At 33.9% G+C, this 22,833-nt stretch overlaps 1 protein-coding gene across 2 annotated transcripts in view; it reads left to right on the top strand.

The window, feature by feature from the left end:
• PDS5B (PDS5 cohesin associated factor B) overlaps positions 1–22,833 on the top strand; it is a 153,517-nt gene that overhangs the window by 12,789 nt on the left and 117,895 nt on the right. For both annotated transcript variants that reach the window (XM_027835114.1, XM_027835113.1), the window contains exons 4-9: positions 1,083–1,169; positions 1,291–1,388; positions 2,503–2,629; positions 4,528–4,608; positions 10,970–11,110; positions 19,296–19,411. In XM_027835114.1, the coding sequence (XP_027690915.1) occupies positions 1,083–1,169; positions 1,291–1,388; positions 2,503–2,629; positions 4,528–4,608; positions 10,970–11,110; positions 19,296–19,411 (650 nt within the window). The remainder of the gene's footprint in view (positions 1–1,082; positions 1,170–1,290; positions 1,389–2,502; positions 2,630–4,527; positions 4,609–10,969; positions 11,111–19,295; positions 19,412–22,833) is intronic.

Here is a 22,833-nt window from a genome sequence, read left to right as displayed (position 1 = left end):
TTCTTTGCATGCTGTCACCGCCATTTGATTATGAGCTCCTTGAGAGCAGGGACTATTTTTTCCCTTTCTTTGTATTCCTAGCACTTAGCACAGTGTCTAATACATTTTAAACAGGTGCTTAATGCTTTTACACTTGACAAGTCAAGAGGGATCTACTTTTGAATTGAGTAAAGAGGATCATGCATAATGAAGTTGGAAGGATGAGGTTGGGGCCAGATTGTGAAGGGATTTAAAAGCCAATCAAAAGAATTGATAAATTATCTAGAGGTAATAAAGTACAACTTCGGCATATTGAAAAGGGAGTCATATGGTCATATTCTCCTCATTGAAGAAAAATCACTGTTGTATCTGTATGAAAGATGAAGTGGGAAAAGGCATCAGTTAAATGATCATCACAGTCATGGAGGTGAGAGGTGATGAGGGCCAAGGGAATAATTTAAGGGAGGCAGGTATGAGAGCTGTGGCATAGACTTGGCAAGATTTGGCAACATACTGCTTTTGTGCAGTATCTCCCATGGGAGATAGTAGAGTCAACAGGACAGACACCATGGAGAGAAATTAGAGGAGGGCAGAAGACACAGCACTGTAGGATATATCCAGAGGCAGGGGGCATGATATAGATGATGAATATAAAATTCATAATCTGTATTTAAAGTTTCTCAAATAGATTACATTCCTGTAGTCCTCCAGGATTAATTCTCTAATGGTTATTAAGCTTTATGATATAGCAGTCAACTTTCTTACCTTTTTTATTTTTATGAGTTTCTTTCAAGTATGAATTGATTTTGTATAAATTATTTGGTCAGATGACTTGCTTTCCCATATTTGTAACATTTGTTACATGAATATACAACTAAAAATTCTGCTTTGCACTGTAACAATATTAAGAATTTATTACTTCATATACAAGTGAATTTCTTATTAGTTGTCTTTGCCCAGGTTCTGATTTGTTGCCACTTATTGTGTCAGAGCTCTGATTTTTGACTTATTTTCATACTATATGTATAAAAAGTGAGTCCTAGGACTTGGTTTTTCATTTTGTGTGTAATTAACTGAACTGTTATTCTTGTTATTTTTTAAAGGATATATTTATGTTTATAACAAGACAACTGAAAGGATTAGAAGATACAAAAAGTCCGCAGTTCAATAGATATTTTTATTTACTTGAGGTGAGTAGTATTTCATATCTTTCACTTTTATTACTAAAATGTTTTTTTCTCAGTAGATCTTTATATTTTGAATTTTTATAACTAAATTTTTCTCTCCATGTTTCCTGCTCTTCAATTTTAGAACATTGCTTGGGTCAAGTCCTATAACATATGCTTTGAATTAGAAGATAGCAATGAAATTTTCACACAACTTTATAGGACCTTATTTTCAGTCATAAAGTAAGTTAATTTTATTTGATGTCTGTTTTTATCTCAAGGTATGATTTTTATTACTTCAGTTCAATGCTGTGTTTCAGATTGAAAACAAGTTTTAAAAGTCACAAATTCTGCAGGTTTTATGTTTAAGTAATTTAGGACAATAAGATAGTAGGTAAATTGTTCAGCTATGTTGATGAAACATAGTAAGTGTGAGAGAGTTGTAAATTTGTTTTAGTGCTCTGACTAGTATGTAATTAAAGTAAAATTCTTCTGGTGCCAAATTTAATGAAGGAGGATCATCAGAGTAGTTAATAGGTCAAGAGCTTTCCTCTACATAACTGTTGACATGGTAGTCATAGTTGCAGTAGAGGATGATGATCAGAGAAAGAAATGAGTAATGAATCAGTGAACTCTAAGTATCCTATTGAAGGATGAGATGGATTCTATATACTCCTGCAATTCCCTGGTTCATTTTATCCCTGTTTGCTCAGGGATGAGGATCTGTTTTAACATATTGCAGCTTTATTATAATGATGGCCTTGGGATCCTAGTGATAAGCTTTAGAGTTGAGGCTGCCAGTGCCCAAGTTCATCTGGTACTTGTTTTTAGAAACTACAGTCATTAAACTTTTCTGAGTGACATCAGGTCGTTCCTCCCATACTGAATCCCACTTCATAGTAAATAACACTTTTGTATTAGGTTAAATGAAGCATAATTTTGCAGTATAATGCTTTAGAAAATTATATAGTGCATTCCAAAGCCAGTGTAAATAATTTTGGATTATTATTTTAAATTATTGGTCGTTTTTTATTAGTGTGGTTAGTTGAAGGCCAAAGGATTTTTAAAATTATTATTATTAGAAATGATTTGCTAGACTATATTTTGTCAAAACTGCTTACCCTCTAAATTTTTAAATTGTTATATATAATATTTGATCATAATGTAAATTGATAAGAAATTGACTGCTCTGTTGATAATGCTTCAAAACACAAGAAGGGATATAAAAACCTTACAGCCTATTATATTGTTTTGCTATTGTTTTATAAAATATAATGCTTGTCAGCACTCTTGTGATTAAATTGTTACCTGCTGTCGTAATCCACTAAAAATATTAAATCTCTTTCTCTAATTTTAGCAATGGCCACAATCAAAAAGTTCACATGCACATGGTGGACCTGATGAGCTCTATTATTTGTGAGGGAGATACTGTTTCTCAGGAGCTTTTGGATACAGTTCTAGTAAATCTGGTGCCTGCCCACAAGGTAAGTTAGAATACGTTATTCATTTAACTTAACAAACATTTGTTAATCGTGTACTTTGATGAAAGCATTGTGTTAAATGTAGGGTTTACAAAAATAGAGATATTTGTCCTCTTAGGGAGTTTGCATTGTAGTGAATTTATGAATATAAATCATCTTAATACCTGACCACATTTATCCCCAGAATCTGATATTTTGAAAAATGGCATAGCTCCATATGAATTAGTTTATTGTTTGTAAGTATTAACATTCGTAATTTTATGAAAGTGTTAATGGTTTTAATATTCCTTAAATAGTAGATAATTAAAATAGAAACAAAAATTTTAGTATGTGTTTATCTGCCCAAATATGCCTGATTTTTAATTTTCTTAGTAAGAAGTGCTGTATAAATTTTATTTCAAGAATTTTTGTGATTTTTGAACCTCTTATATCATTTTGCTTTATGTAGTCCTTATATGTATTCTAGTTTAATAATGAAACAGATTTTGAGATAGGGTATATGATTTCATTAATATAGAGAACTTCTTGAATGAGGAAACTATCTCTACCATTTCATACCTTTCTGCACCCTTTCTGTAACTTCTAATCTCAGAGAGTTGGCTCAAGAACTGAGAGTTAAAGTTACGTATATGAGTCTTACATATTAATATATAAGAACAATATATTGAGGGGTGAAATATTTAAGAAGGAGAAAGACAGAGTTTTTGGTGTGTGGGGGTGGAGTTTACAGGGGTGAGTCTAGGAATCTGTGTGTTACAGACTTTGGCTTCTGTAAAATGTAGTTTTTTTATAAAATTGGTAGATTTAGCACCCACTCCAACATGAAGGCAATTTTTCTTGGTTTGGTATTTAACTTTGGTATTTCAAAGAGATACTTCTTCAGAGGGTTGGCTTCTTTTTTAGGGCTGAACCAGAGTTTAATCTTTATTTTTGAAGAGGCTACAGATGACTTCGAAGATCCTGTTCAATTCTAAATCTACAATTCATTCTGTCCCTAGTTTATTTATTAGTATTAGGTTCTAGGACTAGAAGGGTTAAAGAGAAGCAGATTTTGTTTCTGGGAATGGAAGAATCATAAAGAAAGAGAAAGAATATGGATGGGTAAAGGATCTAGCCATTTTTATACAGGAATTTAGCCTATGTGAGTAAATAAGGTAGTATAAATTGTGAAAAGATCATTGGACTAGGAGTCAGAAAACCAAAGGTTTAGTTCTACTGATGACGCTAGCTTTGTGAATTTGGACAAGTCATTCTCTTAGTCTGTTTTCCATTGATAAAATGGACATTGATTGTCAGATGAAGGAATATATGTAAAACGGCTCTGGAAGCTCCTTAGTATCATGCAAATAGTTATTACAGGGAGGAGTTCAACAACTGTACAAACATTAAATGCCTACAAAGTGCATGACAATGTGATAAATGCTGGGGGTAGGAAGACAAGAGTCCTGTCTCTCAAGGAGCTTGGCACAAAAGTACAGTGGTAGAGAAGTGTCACAAAGTATGTTACTTTGTCTTTTTCTTTGAAGTAAACTTATCTTAATATTTTTGTTTTGTAAATTTTAGGTCAGCAATTAAATTCAACCCTCTGATCTACACATGGGCAGCTAGGTGGTACAGTGGATAAAGCACTGGGCTTATAATCAGGAAGACTCTTTATGAATTGAAATCAGGCTTCAGACACTGGCTGTGTGACCCTGGGCAAGTCACTTCATCTTGTTTGCCTCAGTTCCTCATCTGTAAAATGAGTTGGAGATGGAAATGGCAAACTACTCTAGTATCTTTGCTAAGAAAACCCCAAATAGGGTTACAAAGAGTTGGACATGACTGAAAAACAACTGAACTTCTTTATTAGTTTTGTGTGTTAAATAATTAGAGGTGTTTGTTACATTTGTATTTTTCAGAATTTAAACAAACAAGCATATGACCTGGCCAAGGCTTTATTGAAGAGGACAGCTCAAGCTATTGAACCCTATATTACCAATGTAAGTCCTGAGTATAATTTGTTGTTAGTTAATGTAGGTAGAAGTATTGAAATTTTAATAAACAACATATACTGTACTGAAATTACATATTTCTTTTTGTTCCCTATTTAAAGAAATAATTATTCGGTTTTACTTTTTCAATATGATATATTACCTTGTTCCTAATATTACTGATGATTTTGATGATTTGTGTATACTTTTTTTTCCTTAGTGAGAATTAGAGTTAATTAGCAAACATTATTAAGATGCTTACTTTGTGCAAAGTACTGTGTAGCAGTTTCTGGCCTCAAAGAATTTATATTCTCCTTAGTGGTTATAACCACTAAGTAAATAAAGACAAAGTAATACAAAGTACTTTTGAAAGAGAGTGCTCAAAATGGGTGCAGGAATGTAAGAGGCAGCTTTGTATAGGAGGTGGTACCTGAGTTGAAGTGTGTGAAAGAGACTAGGAATTCTTTGAGATAGAAAGTCTGTGTATTCCAAATATTGGAGTACTCATGTGCTATTGTTATCGTTGTTGTTTGTCCTTCATTCTTGAAGAGGACCATGGCATCAGGAAGGTGATGTCATGACTTGGAAGTGGATTGGATGAGAGGAGGGCAGTGCAGAGTCACTAGCCTCACTTTCTTCTCCGGAGCCATCTGGGCCCAGTGGCAAGATATAGATCAGGACTACTGGAGATGGCTCCGGATGACTCTTGTGCAAAGGTAAAAGAGATGTTCAGTAGAATGTTATGTACGGGAAACATGCTAGTTTGACTAAAATGAAAGGTTTGTGATGAGAGTAGAATGAAATAAACTGCAAAGGTAGGTATAAGCCATTTTGTGGAGGACTTTAAGTGCCTACAGAAGGTTTTTTATTTTACCCCAGAGGTCAGAGTACTGTTGGAGATATATGGAAAAACACATGGCATGGACTTGAATTATCTAGCTCGCTTCATACCTAAAAAAAGTCCTAATAAAATACCCAAAAGTGGTCCCCTAAGGGACCTTTGCATGAATGTTTTTAATTTAGGGAGTATACTACTTTCAAAAGCTGGCCATTCCACTTTGTCATAGTTCTCATTGTCAGGAAGTTATTCTTCACTTTAAGCCAAAATTTGCCTTTTTTCAAGTTGGAGTTCTGCCCTCTGGGGCCAAACGGATTAAGTCTATTCTCTTTTCCATGCGAGAGCCTTTTCAGTACTTAAAGACTGATTATCTCGTGTTCCACTGAGTTTTTTCCTTCTCTGGGCTAAATATTCCTACTTCCTTCAGCTGATCCTCATAAAGTATTATCTCATCACTCTTTACCTTTTTTTAACCCCATTTTGAACTTGTGAAATTTATTTTTTTGAACCTAATTTTTGAACCCAGGTTTAAAATGTTGTATTTATCTTTTATCAAATTTCATCTTAGGAGATTCAGCCCTGTTAAGATATTTGGATCCATACTCTATCATTCAATATGTTATTCCACACTTAGCCTTAGTTTTGTATCTGCACATTTGATAAGCATGCCATTCGTACATACTGAGTGTCTGTTATGTACAAAGTAGGGCAGTTAGGTGGTACAGTGGTTAGAGTACTGGGCCTGGAATCAGGAAGACTCATCTTCCTGAGTTCAAATCCAGCCTCAGGTATTTATTGGCTATGTGACCCTGGGAAAATCACTTAACCTTGACTCCCTCCATTTCCTCATCTGTAAAATGAACTGGAGAAGCTAATGACAAACCACCCCAGTATCTTTGCCAAGAAAACCCCAAAGGGATCACAAAGAAAGAGCTGGACGTGACTGAAATGACTAAACAACAACAACATATACAAAGTACTGTTTTTAAGTTATGCAGGGAACATAAAGATAGACACAGTCCTTGGCTTTAAGGAGTTTATATACTTGCATTGCAGGAATACACAAATAACTGTAGTATGTTATGTCAGGGATCTCTTATTTCCTTGATTGAGGTAGATTATAGCCCATCCATAACTTTGTAGATGATCTTAGAGAGTTGCCTGGGGCTCAGAGAGATTAGGTAATCTGTCTATAGCCATGCAGCTAGTAATTGTTTGAGGCAAGATTTGAATTCAAGTCTTCTCTGTTCCAAGTCCGGTGCTATTCATCATCACCTCTCTTTATAATCCAAAGTAAGGTAATAATGATAACTGATATCCCATAGCACTATATGTTTATGAAACACTTTACATCCATTATCTCATAACACCTTGTGAGGTAGACAGTGCATCTGTTATTACTCAGCTGTACTCAGATGAGGAAAACAACATTTGTGTTATAGCCAAGTAGGGATGAGATGAGATAACATTGCACAGTGGAAAAGTGCTAGTCTGGAAGTTGGGAGAATAGAGTTTGAATCCTAGCTCTAATACTTAGGAGGTATTTGAGCTGAGGCGACTCACACTCTTCCTAAGTCTCAGTTTCCCATAAAGTAAAGGAGCAGATAATTTCCAAGGTCGTTTCTAGCTGCTATCTCCAAGTCATTGATAAAAAGGTTAAACAGTACAGGGCCAAGCAGAGCAATTTCACTCAAGATCTCCTTCCAAGTTGACATGGAACCAGTAATGACTACTCTTTGAGTCAAGTCATTTAACCATTTCTAAATTTATTTAATTGTATTCTTATCTAGTTCATAGCTCTCCGTCTTTTCTCCAAGAATTGTGTGAGTTACTTTATTTAACACTTCGCTAAAATATTGTATTTACCATATTTCCCTGATCTGCTAATGAATAACTTTCAAAAAAGAAAGCTAGTCTTCCATAGTCAAGCTATGCAATCATGATCATTGCTCCCTTTCTCAAATGTTTTCTGGTTATCTCTTTAATAACATGTTTTAGAATTTTTCTAATAATTCATACTTACTGGCCAACTCAAGGGACACGTGTTGTTGTTATTGTTTAGTCATGTCCGACTCTTCATGACCCAATTTTGGGGTTTTCTTGGCAGAGATAGTGGAATGGTTTGCCATTTCCCTCTCTAGCCCATTTTACAGATGAGGAACTAAGTCAAACAGAGCGAAGTGACTTGCCCAGGGTCACGCAGCTAGTAAGCATCTGAGGCCATATTTGAACTCACGAAGATGAATCTTCTGATTTCCAAGCCCAGCGCTCTATCCATTTTGCCACTTGGCTGTCCTCATGGGACATGTAATTCAAGGGAAATGGAAGATCCATGATTGTGAATTTCAGTTATTGGAAGGATGGTAGTGCTGTCTGCAGAAATAGAGAATGGATTTAAGGGAAATATAATTTCTGTTTTGGACATACTGAGTTTGTGATGCCTTTTGGGGTCCAGCAGGCAAAATGGGCCTAGAGTCTCAGGAGGGATGTTAGGTTTGTGCATACATACATATCGAAGTTGTCTATAGAGATGATCATTGAAGTTAGGCTAATTGAAATAGTCACCAAAAGAAAAAGTATAGAGAAGAGGGCTTGGGATTGAACCTTGAAGAATGACCACATATAATGGAGGAAGATAGGATATTAATCCATTGAAGGAACATGAGAAGTAGTCAGGAGGAAAAGGATCAAGAAAAGATGGTGTTATGAAAATTCAGGTGAACATTTGTAATTTTTTTCCTTCTCTAAAAAAAATTATTTTTTAGCATTTATTTAAAAAATATTTTGAGCTCCAAATTCTGTTCTTCACTTAAAAAAAAAAACCCCAAACCTTCTTTCCATGTAGTCTTTTGGTTAATATTTACAATTTTGATAGTGTAATGTAGAAGTTATTATTTTAAATAACCCCTTCCAATGTAGGAAAATCTGGATTTACATAAAAGGCAAATTAGAAGTTGTCTGTTTTACAAAACAATTCCAATTTTTTTTAGTCTTTTGACTTTGTTTCAATATTTCTTGTCTCATGGAGGCAATTCTAATTTTCTTTTTTTTCTTCAATTTTTTTCTTAATTTATTTTTAGTTTTCAGTAATCACTTCCGTGCGCTTTTGAGTTTTAAATTTTTCTCCTCCTCCTTTCCCAAGATGGCGTACAGTCTTATATAGGCTTTACATACAAATTTCTGTTAAACATATTTTCACATTAGTCATGTTGTAAGGAAGGATTAGAACCAATAGGAGGAACCACAGGAAAGAGGAAACAAAACAAAACAGAAGGAAAAAAAAGAGCAAATAGTATGCTTCGATCTGCTTTCAAACTCCATAGTTCTTTTTCTGGATGTGGATAGCATTTTCCATCACGAGACTTTTGGAGATCCTTGCGTTGCTGAGAAGGGAGCAATTCTAATTTCAAACACAGCTGTTTTGCTAGACCTTGACATTTTTTCCCGAAAAGCACTATGGTATTCAGAGTCACAGAGCATATGGGGAAAATTGGGTTGGCACAGAAAGCTTCAAAAACTTTGTCAGTAACACCTTTTAAAAAAAGCTAGAAACCTAATAGGAATGGCAGCATATTTTTATACATATTAAATGGTTAAGAAATACTTAAATACTTGGCCTTGGACTGCTGCTCAGACTATACCCTAGACAGCTATGCAAGCAAGAAGTTGGGCAGGCCACAACTCCCCCAGAGGCCATGGCCCAAAGGGAAGAGAAGAGAACGGTAGTTGGTGTGAGGATGGTATCCTTTCATAGTTCCTACTACATTAAAATATATATAAGAAATGACGTTTTACCTTGTTAAAGATCTAAGATTTACTTGTGAAAGTGGGCAGCAGAAGGGTTAAAGCTTGTGAATTAATTTTGAAGTGTGGTGCGGTATTCTACATTCTTGATGTTTCTTGTAGAAAAAAATCAAAAAGAAGTAAACTTGGAATTTGAGTCTGCTCACGTTGTTCCCCAATTATATCAGTTGTGTTAGAACAAATTTGCATTTTTGAAACGTGCAATAATACAACTGACTTTGTTCTGTTAATTAGGGTAGATTTTGTAACTCTTGTACTAAGCTGTTAATTCTCCTTTCAGTTATCTCCTCCATAACTTTCATTTCTTTTCCAGTTCTTTCCTCTAGTCTTCTTATTTAATTTACAAACTCATTTTTTAAAATTTTTGATTTTATAGGAATTTTAGAATACTCTTTGGCCAGGCTGTGTTTTTCTTTGAGGCTTTGCTTTTTAATGTTTTGGAGTCATTCTCTTTTGAGTTTGTGTCTTTGGTATCCTTGGTATCTAATAACTTTTTTCATAGGAGGCTTTTTGTTTGTGTGTTTTTGTTTTTATTTATTCATCCTCATAGTCTTATTTTCTGAATTGGAATTTTGTGTTAGAGCCAAGCTCTGTGGACTTTTGGAAGGAATGCTGAGGCCTGGGATGGTTCTAGTCTGTCATGGTGTTCTCTGTGTATTGAGACTTGGATCCTTCAGGAATCAGAGGGATAGCTCAGACTAGGGAGCTTCAAATATTTGGTGGAATCTAAACACTCTGATTTAGGGTGATGCCTTCCTGGACTAAACTTTGTAGGCTCCAGAGCCTGATTTGGGTCAAGTGCAGACTTGAGTAGAATTCTTTTAGACAATTACTGACCTCAAGTCCTGTTAGCTAGAAGACTGCATGTGGGCAGAGAGACAAGAGGTAGAAGGAGAGATCAGAGTGACGGAGCTACTGGTCTACCTTTGTTGGATAGTTTTAGCACTGGTCACAATTTGTCATCATGGGCTAGAAAAATGACCCACCATGGTTTCTCTTTTGATTTTGTAGTCTTGACAAGGTCTGACAAAGATTCTTCTTAGATCTTTGTTGTAGTAGTTGCAAGGAAAGCTGAGTTGTACAACTTCTTCCTAGTCATACATCTTTTGAAGCCTAGGAATTAAATATAGCCCAAGTTCATTTGAAGTAAAATTTTCAGTTTTTCTTTTGAGGGAGATGGTATATACACTGAAATAATATAAAATAACAAAAAGCAAAGAAGATATAGAGTACTTGGTGAGTTTAGATGGTATCAGGGAAAATTTCCTAGCAGAGGTGACATTTCACTTGGATTCGAAAGGATGAATAAATATATGGGAGGGTATTCCAGGCATTAGGAATATCCTGAGTAAAGGCAATAGAGATATCAATTTAGGTTTGTCTGCATAGTAAATAGAAAGTACATCAGTTTGCTTATTAGCATATAGAAGAGGGAGTACGGGTAAAGAAATAACATGGGAATGGATTGTTGATAAATATATATACACAAATTACATAGACATTTTATGTAAATATCCACATGACCACATCTGTGTGTAGGCCTTGGTGAAAAATCTTAGTCATCTATAGACCCTTGTTCAGCAAGTGTTTGGAAACCCTGTAAGTACTTATGAATTTTGTATAATAGTTTATTATGAAATAATAAAATATGATTTTGTAGTAAAATAGAAAATGTATTTTTTTTTTTTTGGTGTTTGTGATGCTGACAGTATTTTATTTTCTTTCAAGTTCTTTAATCAGGTTCTTATGCTTGGAAAGACATCTATCAGTGATCTATCAGAGCATGTCTTTGACTTAATACTGGAACTCTACAATATCGACAGTCATTTGTTGCTATCTGTTTTACCACAGCTTGAATTTAAACTAAAGGTAACTGCATTCTAAAAATCATATTTGAGTTAGTTAAAATAATATTTTTTGGCCTTTTTAAGTTTTTGTATTTTAAAAATATGTCCTAATACAAAATACTTTTTTCTTTAGACTTGAACCATATAACAAATATCTGATGAAAATTGCATTAAAAATGTTTTTAGATGACTTAAAATAAACAAAACACATTGCTAGATATTACTCTCTCCCCCCCCAACACCAAGTCCAACCACAAAACAACAATTTCATGAGCCTTTCTTTGTAAGAAACAAAGTTAAACAAAAACAAACGCATGTAGTGGTTACATCTAAAAGTGATTGCGACATTTTGTACCTCATTAATATCTCTGCTCTCTATTGAAAGAAAACTAGTACTTTCTTATCTTTTCCCCATGGACAAGGAATGGAGGGAAGAATCTTCAACAGTGTTGGATCCTACAGGGAGGTCAAGTAAGACCAGAATTGTAAAAAAGGGCGTTAGATTTATCCAAAAAGCACACACTGGCAAACTTGGAGAGAACAGTTTCAGTGACTTCTTGGCAAATGGAAGGGCTTAAGAAGTGAGTTGGAGGGGCAGCTAGGTGGCGCAATGGATAGAGCATTGGCCCTGGAGTCAGGAGGACCTGAGTTCAAATCGGGCCTCAGACACATAATACTCACTAGCTGTGTGACTCTGGGCAAGTCACTTAACCCCAATTGCCTCACTTAAAAAAAAAAAAGTGAGTTGGAGTTGGGAAAATGTAGGCAAAAATATAAGAAGGAGAAAAAGTAGCTTAGAAGACAAAGTAGTAAACATCTAAGAAATGGATTCCTGAAAACTAGACTAGACCAAATAAATCAATGACTTTGAGACAGTAAGAATTATTTAGACCAAATTGAAAAATTAAAAAAAAAAATAGAATGAAGTAAAAGGTCTGATATAAACAATGACTGATCTAGAAAACAGACCAAGGAGGGAAAATTTGAGAGTCACAACTCCATGAATATCCTTCCTTATCCCTCAAACAAAAAATTGGACACTTTCCAAATAAATTAAGTGAAAATTGCCTAGAACTATTAAAATCAGAGGGCAAAATAAAGACAGAAACAATCTACTGATCACTTTTTGAAAGGCAATGCCAAAGGAAACTTCTAGGAATGTCATAGCCCCACTTCAGAACTCCCATGTCAAAGAGAAATCCTGCAAGCATCCAGAAAGAAATAGTTCAAGAACCAAGGAACTACAGTAGGATTGTAAAAGACCTGACCCCTTCTACTATAAGTGTCAAAAATAATTTACCCTACAAAGCTACATATAATCTAACAGGGAAAAACAAATTTTTGCTATAGTAGAGTACTTTGACTAATTTCTGATGAAGACTATAGAGTTGAAGAGAAACTTTTAAATACAAACATCAGAGTCCAGAGAAACGTATAAAAATGTAAGTTTTTTTTGAGTAATTGGAAGGAGTTACATAATTTCTTAGAATTGGGGTATAACGGTATGCAAACACTGAAGAAAGGTAGGGTAAGTGGTCATCATATGAACATCACTCATGTGAAATGGGCAAAGGAAGGGCAGCTAGGTGGCGCAGTGGATAGAGCACCGGCCCTGAAGTCAGGAGGACCTGAGTTCAAATCCAGCCTCAGACCAAACACTTGACACGTACTAGCTATGTGACCTTGGGCAAATCACTTAACCCCGATTGCCTCACCAAAAAAAAAAAAAAAAGAAGAAAGAAATAGGCAAAGGAACATTCACCACACACAATTTAGTAAGGAGATAATATCAGATTTAACAAGGAAACCACTAAAGTGGGGAAGGAGAAAGGCTTAAGAAGAGAATACTATCAGGAAGGGAATATTCACAAGCAAAACAAACTTCTTCATCTTGAGGTGTTAGAGAATCAGTCTCTGGAATAAAGAATTAATGGACAGCAGTGACGGTCCAGTTGAACTTACATAACATAAATTTGTTGTGAGCCATGTCAACCCAGTTAGTTGACTTCTTCCAGTTGTGTTCAGTCTCATCTAAATAGGAATAGAGAAGGTAAGTGGTAGGAGTATTTCAGGGTTTTATTTTGGAAAGGGGTAATCAGTGACAGAACAAAAGAGTAGAGAATTTGAAATTAGATGACAATCTAAAGTTAAGAATTGAGTAAGGATTTTTATTGAAAGAAAATAAGGTCCATGTATGGGTGATGATCTAGGAAAGCAGGATGGGATTGCATGAAGGCTGCAGAAGGGATGGAGACTTCATTTAGGAGGGGCAAGGTATCAGGAGAGATGAAGTATACAAGGTTATGGTTAAATAGAGGAATGTATATCTAAGTCATCAAATGTCATAGTGTCCAAATAATTAAAGTTGTAGGTCAACATAAGGATGATGGAAAAGTATAAGTAGGTTAGAGGCAGGAGAAAAGTCCCACATGTAACAAAATATTAATAGTATTACTTTTTTTTAATAATAAAATACTGGGAAAAATAGGTATTCATTAGTTGAGGAATAGCTAAACAAATTATAGTATACGAATATAATGAAATATGATTGTACCATAAGAAACCTGAGAAATTCAGAGAAAGTCAAATGCATATCTGAACTGATACAAATTAGAGAGTATATTTCCAAGATAATATATATCATGGTTAAAATAATGTAATTGAAGAGAGTAATAAAAGGCATTCAAAATAAGTTTAATGCCACCATGATAGATGGAGAAAGCTCCCCACAGTAAGTCTTCCACTTAACTTTCTGGTTAGGATTTTATTTTATATCATTTCTCATCACATCCCCATGTGCCTTTGCATAGATATTCGTTTCCCTGCTTTTGGAATATACTTCCTTCCCAGCTGGAGACTTGTGGAATCCCTAGCTTCCTTTACCTCACCCCTTAATTGTTGCCTCCTACTAGAGGCCTCTTCAGATATACCTTCTGCTCCTTAGTTGTCAGTACTGTCTTTCTCCTCATTACTTTTCATGTACTTATTTATATCTCCTAGTGGTTAGTGCTCTTTTCTTCCTGAAATAACATGTACTTTTTATGCACATAGTTTATCCCTCCTGCAGACAGTAAACTCCTTGAATTCAATAGCTGCTTAATTTGTGTCTTTATTTCCCCAGAACCTGGCATAGTTGCACATCTTAAATTCTTAATAAATGGCTATTGATTAATAAAGTTAGTTGAATTGAATAACTGATATTAGTTTCAGAGGACAGATGGTGAAATATACTTTCTTCCTCTTGGTAGAGAGGAACAAGTCTACAAGGAGCCAAATAATGCTCATGTTCCCAGAATTGATTGTCAGTTGTTTTGTTTAAATGTTTTTCTTTGTTACATGGTAGGATTCCTTTGATCCTTGTTATAATAACTCTGGGTGTTAGGTCCTGTTATGTTCCTTATTTTACAGTTGAGGAAACTGAGACAAACTTAAGTTAATTTAAATTAAGCAACTTGCCCAAGGTCACAGAGCTAGCTAGTAAGTATCTGAGACAGAATTTGAATTCAGATCTTCCTGACTCGGGGGCCCAGTTCTCTATTCACTGAGGCCACCTCGCTGCTATTCTGGCATGTTCTTCTGTTGTGTTTTCAGAATAGCTGCAGAACTTTTTTTCTATATGGAATCTTGTCAGAAAGAGATTCATTTTCCTTCATAAAATTTCTGCCTGTTTTCTTCCTGGTAGAAAAAGTAAAATATTTTTAGGGTCTACTGTTCTTTGTCCTCAGTGTGATTCTCCTATTTTTTTAAAAAAAATGAACCATATCAAACATTTATTAAATACTTTTTGTGTGCATAGCATCCTGTTAGCAACTGGAAGAGATGTGACATAGTCCTTTCTCTCATGAGACTCAGAATTACAGGAGTGTTCAACTTGGCAATCTAATTTATAGTCATTCATTTCTCTTAACTCTTTTTTTTTTGTCAGGACCTACAGTTTTATTGGTGTAGGGAACTCTTGGTGAAGAAATTTTCTTTAGCAATATAAATAGATTACTTTTCTCCAGTTTGTAGTCATAGAGAATTGACCAGGTCACTATGGGGTTAAGTAATTTGCCTGGAGTAATTAATTTATCTAATATGAGTCAGAAGTAGGCATGAACCCAAGTCTTTCTACCACTCTTCAACTCTCTTCTTTAAAAATAAAAAATAGAATCTTAGTAACATATTTGGTTTTTGTATAGCCTAGATTTCCCATGTAGATTTTTTCCTTCCCACCCCCTGCCAGAAAACCATCTCCTATAACATAGCCTATTTTTTGTTTTTAGAAAGAGAAGAAGAGAAGAATAATTTCAGTAAAGCTCATCAATACATCAGTAAAATCTTATAAGCAATGTTTCATGCCCAAGGATCTTGATCACTGCAAAGGAGTGGGAAACTGTATATCTTGTCATCTCTCTTTTTTGGGGCCAAGCTTGTTATTTCTAATTTTGCTACATACAGTTTAGATTATTTAGGGGTGGATATTATTCCTATTTATATTCTTATAGTTGTTGTATATATTTTTTTCCTGGTTTTGCTTCCTTCAGATTGCATCAGTTCATCTAAACTCCAGGGTTTTCTGTATTCGTCCTGTTTGTTGCTCCATGATTTCTTTAGTCATTTCCCTATCCCTGTTTGAAGATGATATGATGGTTTGCTTAGAAAATTCTAGAGAATCTGTAAAGAAATTAATCGAGACAAACAACTACACAATACATAAGATATGTGAGAGTCAGTCTACCAAAACTGATTCAGCATAGGTTTAGTTGCAAAATATTCTTTAAAGAAATGAAGAACAATTTAAATAGGGAGAGGAATGTTCAGCATTCATAGCTCATGACAATATATTAAAAATGACAAAACTGCCAAAGTTAATTTATAGATCTAATGCTTTATCAGACTAACAAATGGATGTTTTACAAAGCTAGTTAAAATAACAATAAAAGTCTCTGTATTAATGCTGGTTTTATAACCACTAGTAAATATTTCTCAAGAATCTTTTTTTCCAACCTGGCTTCTCGCTGGAGATTTTGTAAAGGCTAAACTTTTTTTTTTCTCCTATGAACATTTTAAAACTCAATTTAACAAAATAATTTTTAAAAAGTTGCCCAGTGGTTTCTTCATATAAATTTCAAGTGCTGAGTATTTGCTTGGAAGACTGCAATATGCTTTACTTCTCTCCATCGATTACATCTAGAATTGTGGCAAAGCGGACATTTGCTTTGTGTGTGTTTAGGGCTTTCCCCCTTTGTTCTGTCTAAATGTCATTTGCAAATGAGATATTGGGGTAGGTATGCAAGTTAAAAATCTCTAACGTTGGGAAACTTAACTAGATATCTATGCCTAAACTTAAAAAAATTGGAAAAAGATAATTTAGAACTCTGTGCTTACTGTAGTTCTGATCTCAAAAAGACAAGATAATATATGATTTCAAGATTCTAAGGCCAAGAAATAATAAATACTTATCCCCTAACTTTCAGTAGTTCTAAGTTTCTAAAGTACTAATTTGGCTATGCTAAATGCTTTATAAATATCTTCTTTGATCCTCCCCAACAACCCTGTGAGGTAAGTATTATCTCCTTTTTTATAGTTGAGGAAACTGAGGCAGACAGTGACTTGCCTTGGGTTGCAGCCATTAGATAGGTTTCTGATACAGGATTTGAACCTAGGTCTTCCTGACTCCAGGCTCAGGACTAAATCACTACACTACCAGCCTGCCTTTAGGTGATGAACCAGCTAAGCCTCACTTGCTCATTGTTTCAGTTTTAATGGCTAAGGGTGGGTGTAAATAGCAATTGTTTCTGTTCTGTCCAGAAACCCTGAATGTCTTTCCCCTCCCAGATTGATTCTTGAGAAGGCAAAGTAGACCGTCATTTTGCACCATTCTTACCTAGCTTTTAATCACTGAATGGGTGTTGTCTCAAACTGAAACCTGGGAAAGACCTTAGCTTTAAAAGCCCAAGGTCTCCTGCTGCATCCAGGACCATCTCCAGTTGTCCTGATCTGTGTCTTGCCATTGGACTCCAGTAACTCTGGAGGAGAGTGAGACTTTGCATAGCCCTGGCTCACTTAAATCTAATTCACTTGCAAGGTGTTTACAGTAAATCATACGTTCATGAAACTTAAGTGAAAACTAGGTTTATGACAAAAGGAATGAACATGCATGTGGAAATCACAGCTGGAGCAAAGAGTTCCCAGGCCTTACAGAAGTTTACATTTTTATAATAACAGGACAAGGAAAGAGGGGATACCAGGAAAAAGTGTGACATGGAAAGGCAACAGTGCAGCAAAGAAGGGAAAAAAGACAAGACCATTCCCTGAAGGGGAGGGGAGGAACGAGATGATGGCCAAAACTGCATTCTTTTCACTTAGGAACTGCTAGACTATGAAGATAGGAGGGTCTGCTTATCTTCAAAGGACCCCACCTTCACAAGCATTGTCCTAGCCTGGAACAGACTGGCTGGTGCCTGTCTTGCCTCCCAAAGCCACAGGGGAAGTCTAGCTTGGGGTACAACAACAAATTATGTCAGCTCAGGGGGAGCTTTGTTCTTGACACATTCAGGGCCTCCTGCACATTCTGGGTCCTCCAGTGTTTCTGAAAAATATGGCAACTCAAAAAGACAAGTTCAGATGACCCCTTAATAGCTCTTAACAAAGTCAAGACATCACCCTCCGGATGTCATTGGTCCTCTTTAAACGATAACAACAAGCAAGGTGATGAACTTGTTTTGTAGTGAAGGTCTATAACGGCAGGTGGAGAAATCAGATCATCCTAATTTCAAATACTGGTGTGGAGAGCTCTTTTGTAATGATACTAGAATTGTAGACTTAGATCAAGAAGGATAGATAATATTAACTAACTCTTATTTTACAAATCAAATTTTAAAATCTCATTTTACAAATGCATTGAGGTAAAGTGAATTTTACAAGGTAACAGAGGGAACATTTGGCTGAACTAGGATTAGATCACCAGGCTTCTTTCTTTTAATTTACCTCACATTCAGTCATTGAGGAGATACTTTTTAATGTTGCTTGAGAACACTTAGCAAAGTAATGTATTTAATTTTATGTAAAAATGTGAGGCTCTAGAAGGCTTCTATCAGTGTTGTTTGGGAGAAATATTCTGTTAATTTAAATTAATTTGCAAAGGTTTATACAAAATCAAAGGATAACAGATTTGAGGAAGCTATTTTATTTATACACATCTTAAGATTTTTATACATATACTATTGAAATTGATATTAAAGAAGTTCTTGTTAGCACTGTTGTTATCTAGATATGGTTGAAAAATATCATTTTAAGTTTTTTTCAAAGCTCATCAGCAGTGCTTTCAATAAAAATAGAATCGACTATTTTGTTATTACTTTTAAGAACTTTTAAATGAATTTAATGTTAGCAATTTTTAAATTTCTTAGTAATAGCCTAGCATTGAAGTAATATAATAAACTGTGTACTTGACAAGTAATAGAATTATATTGAAATAAAAAAGAATTGAAGTATTTTACTTTCAGCATTACTTCATAAAACAGGATATTCTTGAAATTGTAACTTTGGTATCTTTTAAAAAATTTTTATATGTGCTACTTCTGTTTTGATTTCTTGGTAATCTCCTCCCTGAAGTAATACAGTGTGGCATCTACTTATGTTTTTAATTAAGGTTAATTTTGTCTCAAATTTTTTTTCAATGTCACAGAAATCCTGTGATCATCTAGATTCAGGATTGCTATTCATTTTTAAGGGGCACATTTTTATTCTAATCATTTTTATGATCATATATTCAATAGTTGTATTCTATATAATTTCTAAAATATACAGTTGTATTAGGAAATATTTATACTGAGAAAAGCTTTTCCAGTTATAACGTATAGTTTGAAACTTTTTGCAATTTTGAAACGTATTGCAAATACTTTATCACTTTTAAATATGAGGTTAATACAGTAAATGACCTAAATATGGTAGAAAAGTATGTTTTTGGTGTACAATCTTATGTTAATTTTTTTTAAGTTGCTTGTTGGTCACTTTATCATCTCTTTGAAGGTGTAATCTGTTCCTAATTCAATTATTTTATTTTATAGTTCTTTATCTTTAGTAAATGTAAGCTTAGCTTCTCTATCTCAATTTATTGTGTAGCCTACTCTAATATAAACTTTTTGTGTTTCTGATGTGTATATTGGTGTATTTATGAAATGTGTTATTTCATATATTTTTGACACATCTTTATTTTCCAGAGCAATGACAATGAAGAGCGCCTGCAAGTTGTTAAACTGCTAGCAAAAATGTTTGGAGCAAAGGATTCAGAATTGGCATCTCAAAATAAACCACTTTGGCAGTGCTACTTGGGAAGGTATGTACTGTTTTATTTCCCTTTTCATAAGGGAAAATATTGGAAGTATGCCAACATGTCACATATCTTTGCTTTTAAGTAATATCAAGAACTAAGTCTAAATACTTCATGTGCAGCATGAAATAAATAATGATGATCAGTATCTCATATATGATGAATATATTTCAATTTATTGATTAGGTGATGATGGCTAAATATGGTATGTTTCATGCAGTTGACTTTGAAACTAAATATAAAGGTAATTAAATGAAAGGACCATTGCAGTATTACTGTAAAAAATATAAAAACTAGTTTTGTATAGATATGTCTATGCCCTAATTTCCCTGTCTTGTCACATATAATTTCTATAGCTCCTGGATCTGAAACTCTTTATGATTTTCTGATTCATATTATGTATATCAGAATGATTGCCAAGTTTTTGCATTTTGGTTATTAACATAAAAGCAAAATGTTATGGTTTGTCATCAAGAAAATATTTTTTTAAAACTATTGAAAAAGGTAGAATAAAACTTTTTGAAGGTGAGTAGCAAAATAATCTCATCCTTAGTTAAGTCTTTCAGAATGATTTATTAGAGATAACAATAAATAGGAATATGAACAACTGAGTTTGTTTTGTTAAGTAAATAATCAATTTTAGTGCATAAAATTGCAACTTTGGATTTATTCTCTCCAAATCTCTAGATTATTTGTCTATTCATTTCCATTCACTTTTCTGCATACTATGTACTTGGTTCTTTTGATTCTGCTTTTTCCTGCTTTGTATTTATTAGTCTTTTTATATTTCTTGTGTTTCTCTCTTAGTTGCATTGTATTCCATTACACTAATACTAGGACCATATTTTGTTTACTTATTACCTCGTTTTGGAAATTTCTTAGTTCATTTGATTACCTAGGCTTATTGAAATGAAAAAGGACCCTTAATACAAAACGATAAATAACCCTGGTGTCATTTCTTTGGCTCGTAAGAATATATACTAACTGAGATCAGCGGTATTCTACGTAAGGGCTTAATTGGATTTTGAGAATGGAGGTAGCTCAATTTCAGAGCATCCATGAATAATTCACATATGGACATGGACAATTTCTTGATTTTAGAATACATTGTTATTTCGTAAGAATTACATGAAGTTTAAAATCTAGAGCTTGAATATTAAAAATATATTTTACTAAAATATTTGTCAAAATGTTTAGGGTTCTTTGTTATATCCATTTATTATTTAAATGAATATTTTGATTCTAGAGCATGTGTATTTTAGTGTTTGCAATACAGAATTTTGGAGTAGATGGTTCCTTCCATCTTAAATTTGAGTCATCCATTTAATCAGTGCTAAAATTTTAGCTTATAAATTTGATTAATGGAAATTTGGTTATTAAAATAGTTTGCAGTGGAAAATATTTTGAATTTGGTTGAAGTACCTGCCTCTAACTGTGTGAACTTGAGGAAATCCCTAATGTCCAGATATATATTAGTTTCCTTTGTGAAAGGATTAAACTCAGTGACTTACAAATCTCTGATTCAATTATAATCCTAAAATGAAATTAAGTGGTTAATGTAAATTTATTAAAATTTAAAGCATTTCAGTAAATATTTTGAAACTAAATCATGCTTTTTAATTGCATTAGCTTTTAATGCTGGTTCTCAGGGAATGTATTAATTCATATTTTAAAAAGTTCTTAGAGGATAATTTATTAAATTGTATTTCAAATTTTAATAATTTTATCTGTTAATTAGCTGTGTAGTTATATACAAATACTTTTAAAATATTTAATGAGTATTTTGCTAAATTAACTTGTGATGTATATGGCAAATATTTTTATTCTTATCTTGTAAATCTGGAAATCTAAGGTATTAAAAGGAATTTAGCATCAAGCTTCATTTATTAAGCTTTATTTATTAAAACTTGAATGGGCCTATGAACTAGAATCCAAATTTGGGACTCTCCTTTATTGAATCCCATAAATAAAATCATTTGACATAAATATCTATGGTTAAATTTGGTATTTGGTTTCAGCATTTTTCTTTTCTTATTTATAGTACTCAGGATAGCTTTGACTTTTATTTTCCTACCTGTATATAAGGAATGTTTAGAGGCATTGTGTCATAGTACATAAAGAGCCTTGGTATCAGGAAGAACTAGTTTCATGTGATCTCTGTGAATACTGGCTACTCACTTAACTGTTCAGTGCCCCAAGCATTTTTTAAGAAGGTTGAAAATGAATTGTACTGATTTTCATCAGTAGAAGGAATTTCCATAATAATAATTTCTTTTTTTGTTTGTTTGTTTGTTTTTGGTGAGGCTGTGGGGTTAAGTGACTTGCCCAGGGTCACACAGCTAGTGAATATCATGTGTCTGAAGCCAGATTTGAACTCAGGTCCTCCAGACTCCAGGGCAGGTGCTCTATCCACTGTCACCTAGCTGCCCCATAGCAATTTCTTCTACTGATGAAATCACTTATTTGGATACCCTCCTCCTCCAAAAAAAAAAAAAAAAATAGAAGGACTATTAGGAAAAAATTTCAGAAATTGTATCAAAACTAAGATTTTTGAAATTATCAATTATGACTGGTTCAAATTTAAATATCTAGTTTTTTTGATATTTTTAAAATTTTATTCAGATTAGTAGGAGTTTTCTGACCTTAAGGAAAATTATCTAACCTGTTAATATTAAATTGGATTAATGAGAGTGTCCATTTATGAAATAACACTTGATGGTTGCAAAGCACTTTAGTTAAGGAAACAAGCTCAGAGACTTCAAGAGACTTGATCAAGATTGCTAGCACCTAGTGAAGCTGGCAGAAATGGAACTAAAAGCCAATTCTTAAATTTCAGTTTTCTCTCCACTGCACTATACTTCTATATTTCCTTTTTTAAAAAAAAAATTAATTAATTTATTTTTAGTTTTCAACATTGACTTCCGTAAGCTTTTGAGTTTTAAATTTTCTCCCCCTCCTCTGTCCCCAAGACGGCATGCAATGTGATATAGACTCTATATATACATTCTTATTAAACATATTTTCACATTAGTCACGTTGTAAAGAAGAATTGGAACCAATAGGAGGAACCGCAAGAAAGAAAAAATAAAACAAAAGGAAAAAAAAAAAGAGCAAATAGTATACTTCGAATTCCATAGTTCTTTTTCTGGATTTGGATAGCATTTTCTATCATGAGTCCTTTGGAGTTGTCTTGGATTCTTGCATTGCTAAGAAGAGATGAATCTATCAAAATTAACCATTGCACATTGTGGCTGTTAGTGTATATAATGTTCTCCTGGTTCTGCTCACATCACTCAGCATCAGACCATAGAAGTCTTTCCAGGTTTTTCTAAAGTCTGCTTGCTCATCATTTCTTTTAGCACAATAGTATTCCATTACATTCATATACCACAACTTGTTCAGCCATTCCCCTATTGATGGGTATCCCC

Source organism: Vombatus ursinus, unplaced genomic scaffold (genome assembly GCF_900497805.2).
Source record: "Vombatus ursinus unplaced genomic scaffold, bare-nosed wombat genome assembly UNPS02014813.1, whole genome shotgun sequence".
NCBI lineage: Eukaryota > Metazoa > Chordata > Mammalia > Diprotodontia > Vombatidae > Vombatus > Vombatus ursinus.
The sequence above is the reverse complement of the archived record's forward strand: the minus strand, read 5'-3'. Positions and strand labels throughout refer to the sequence as shown.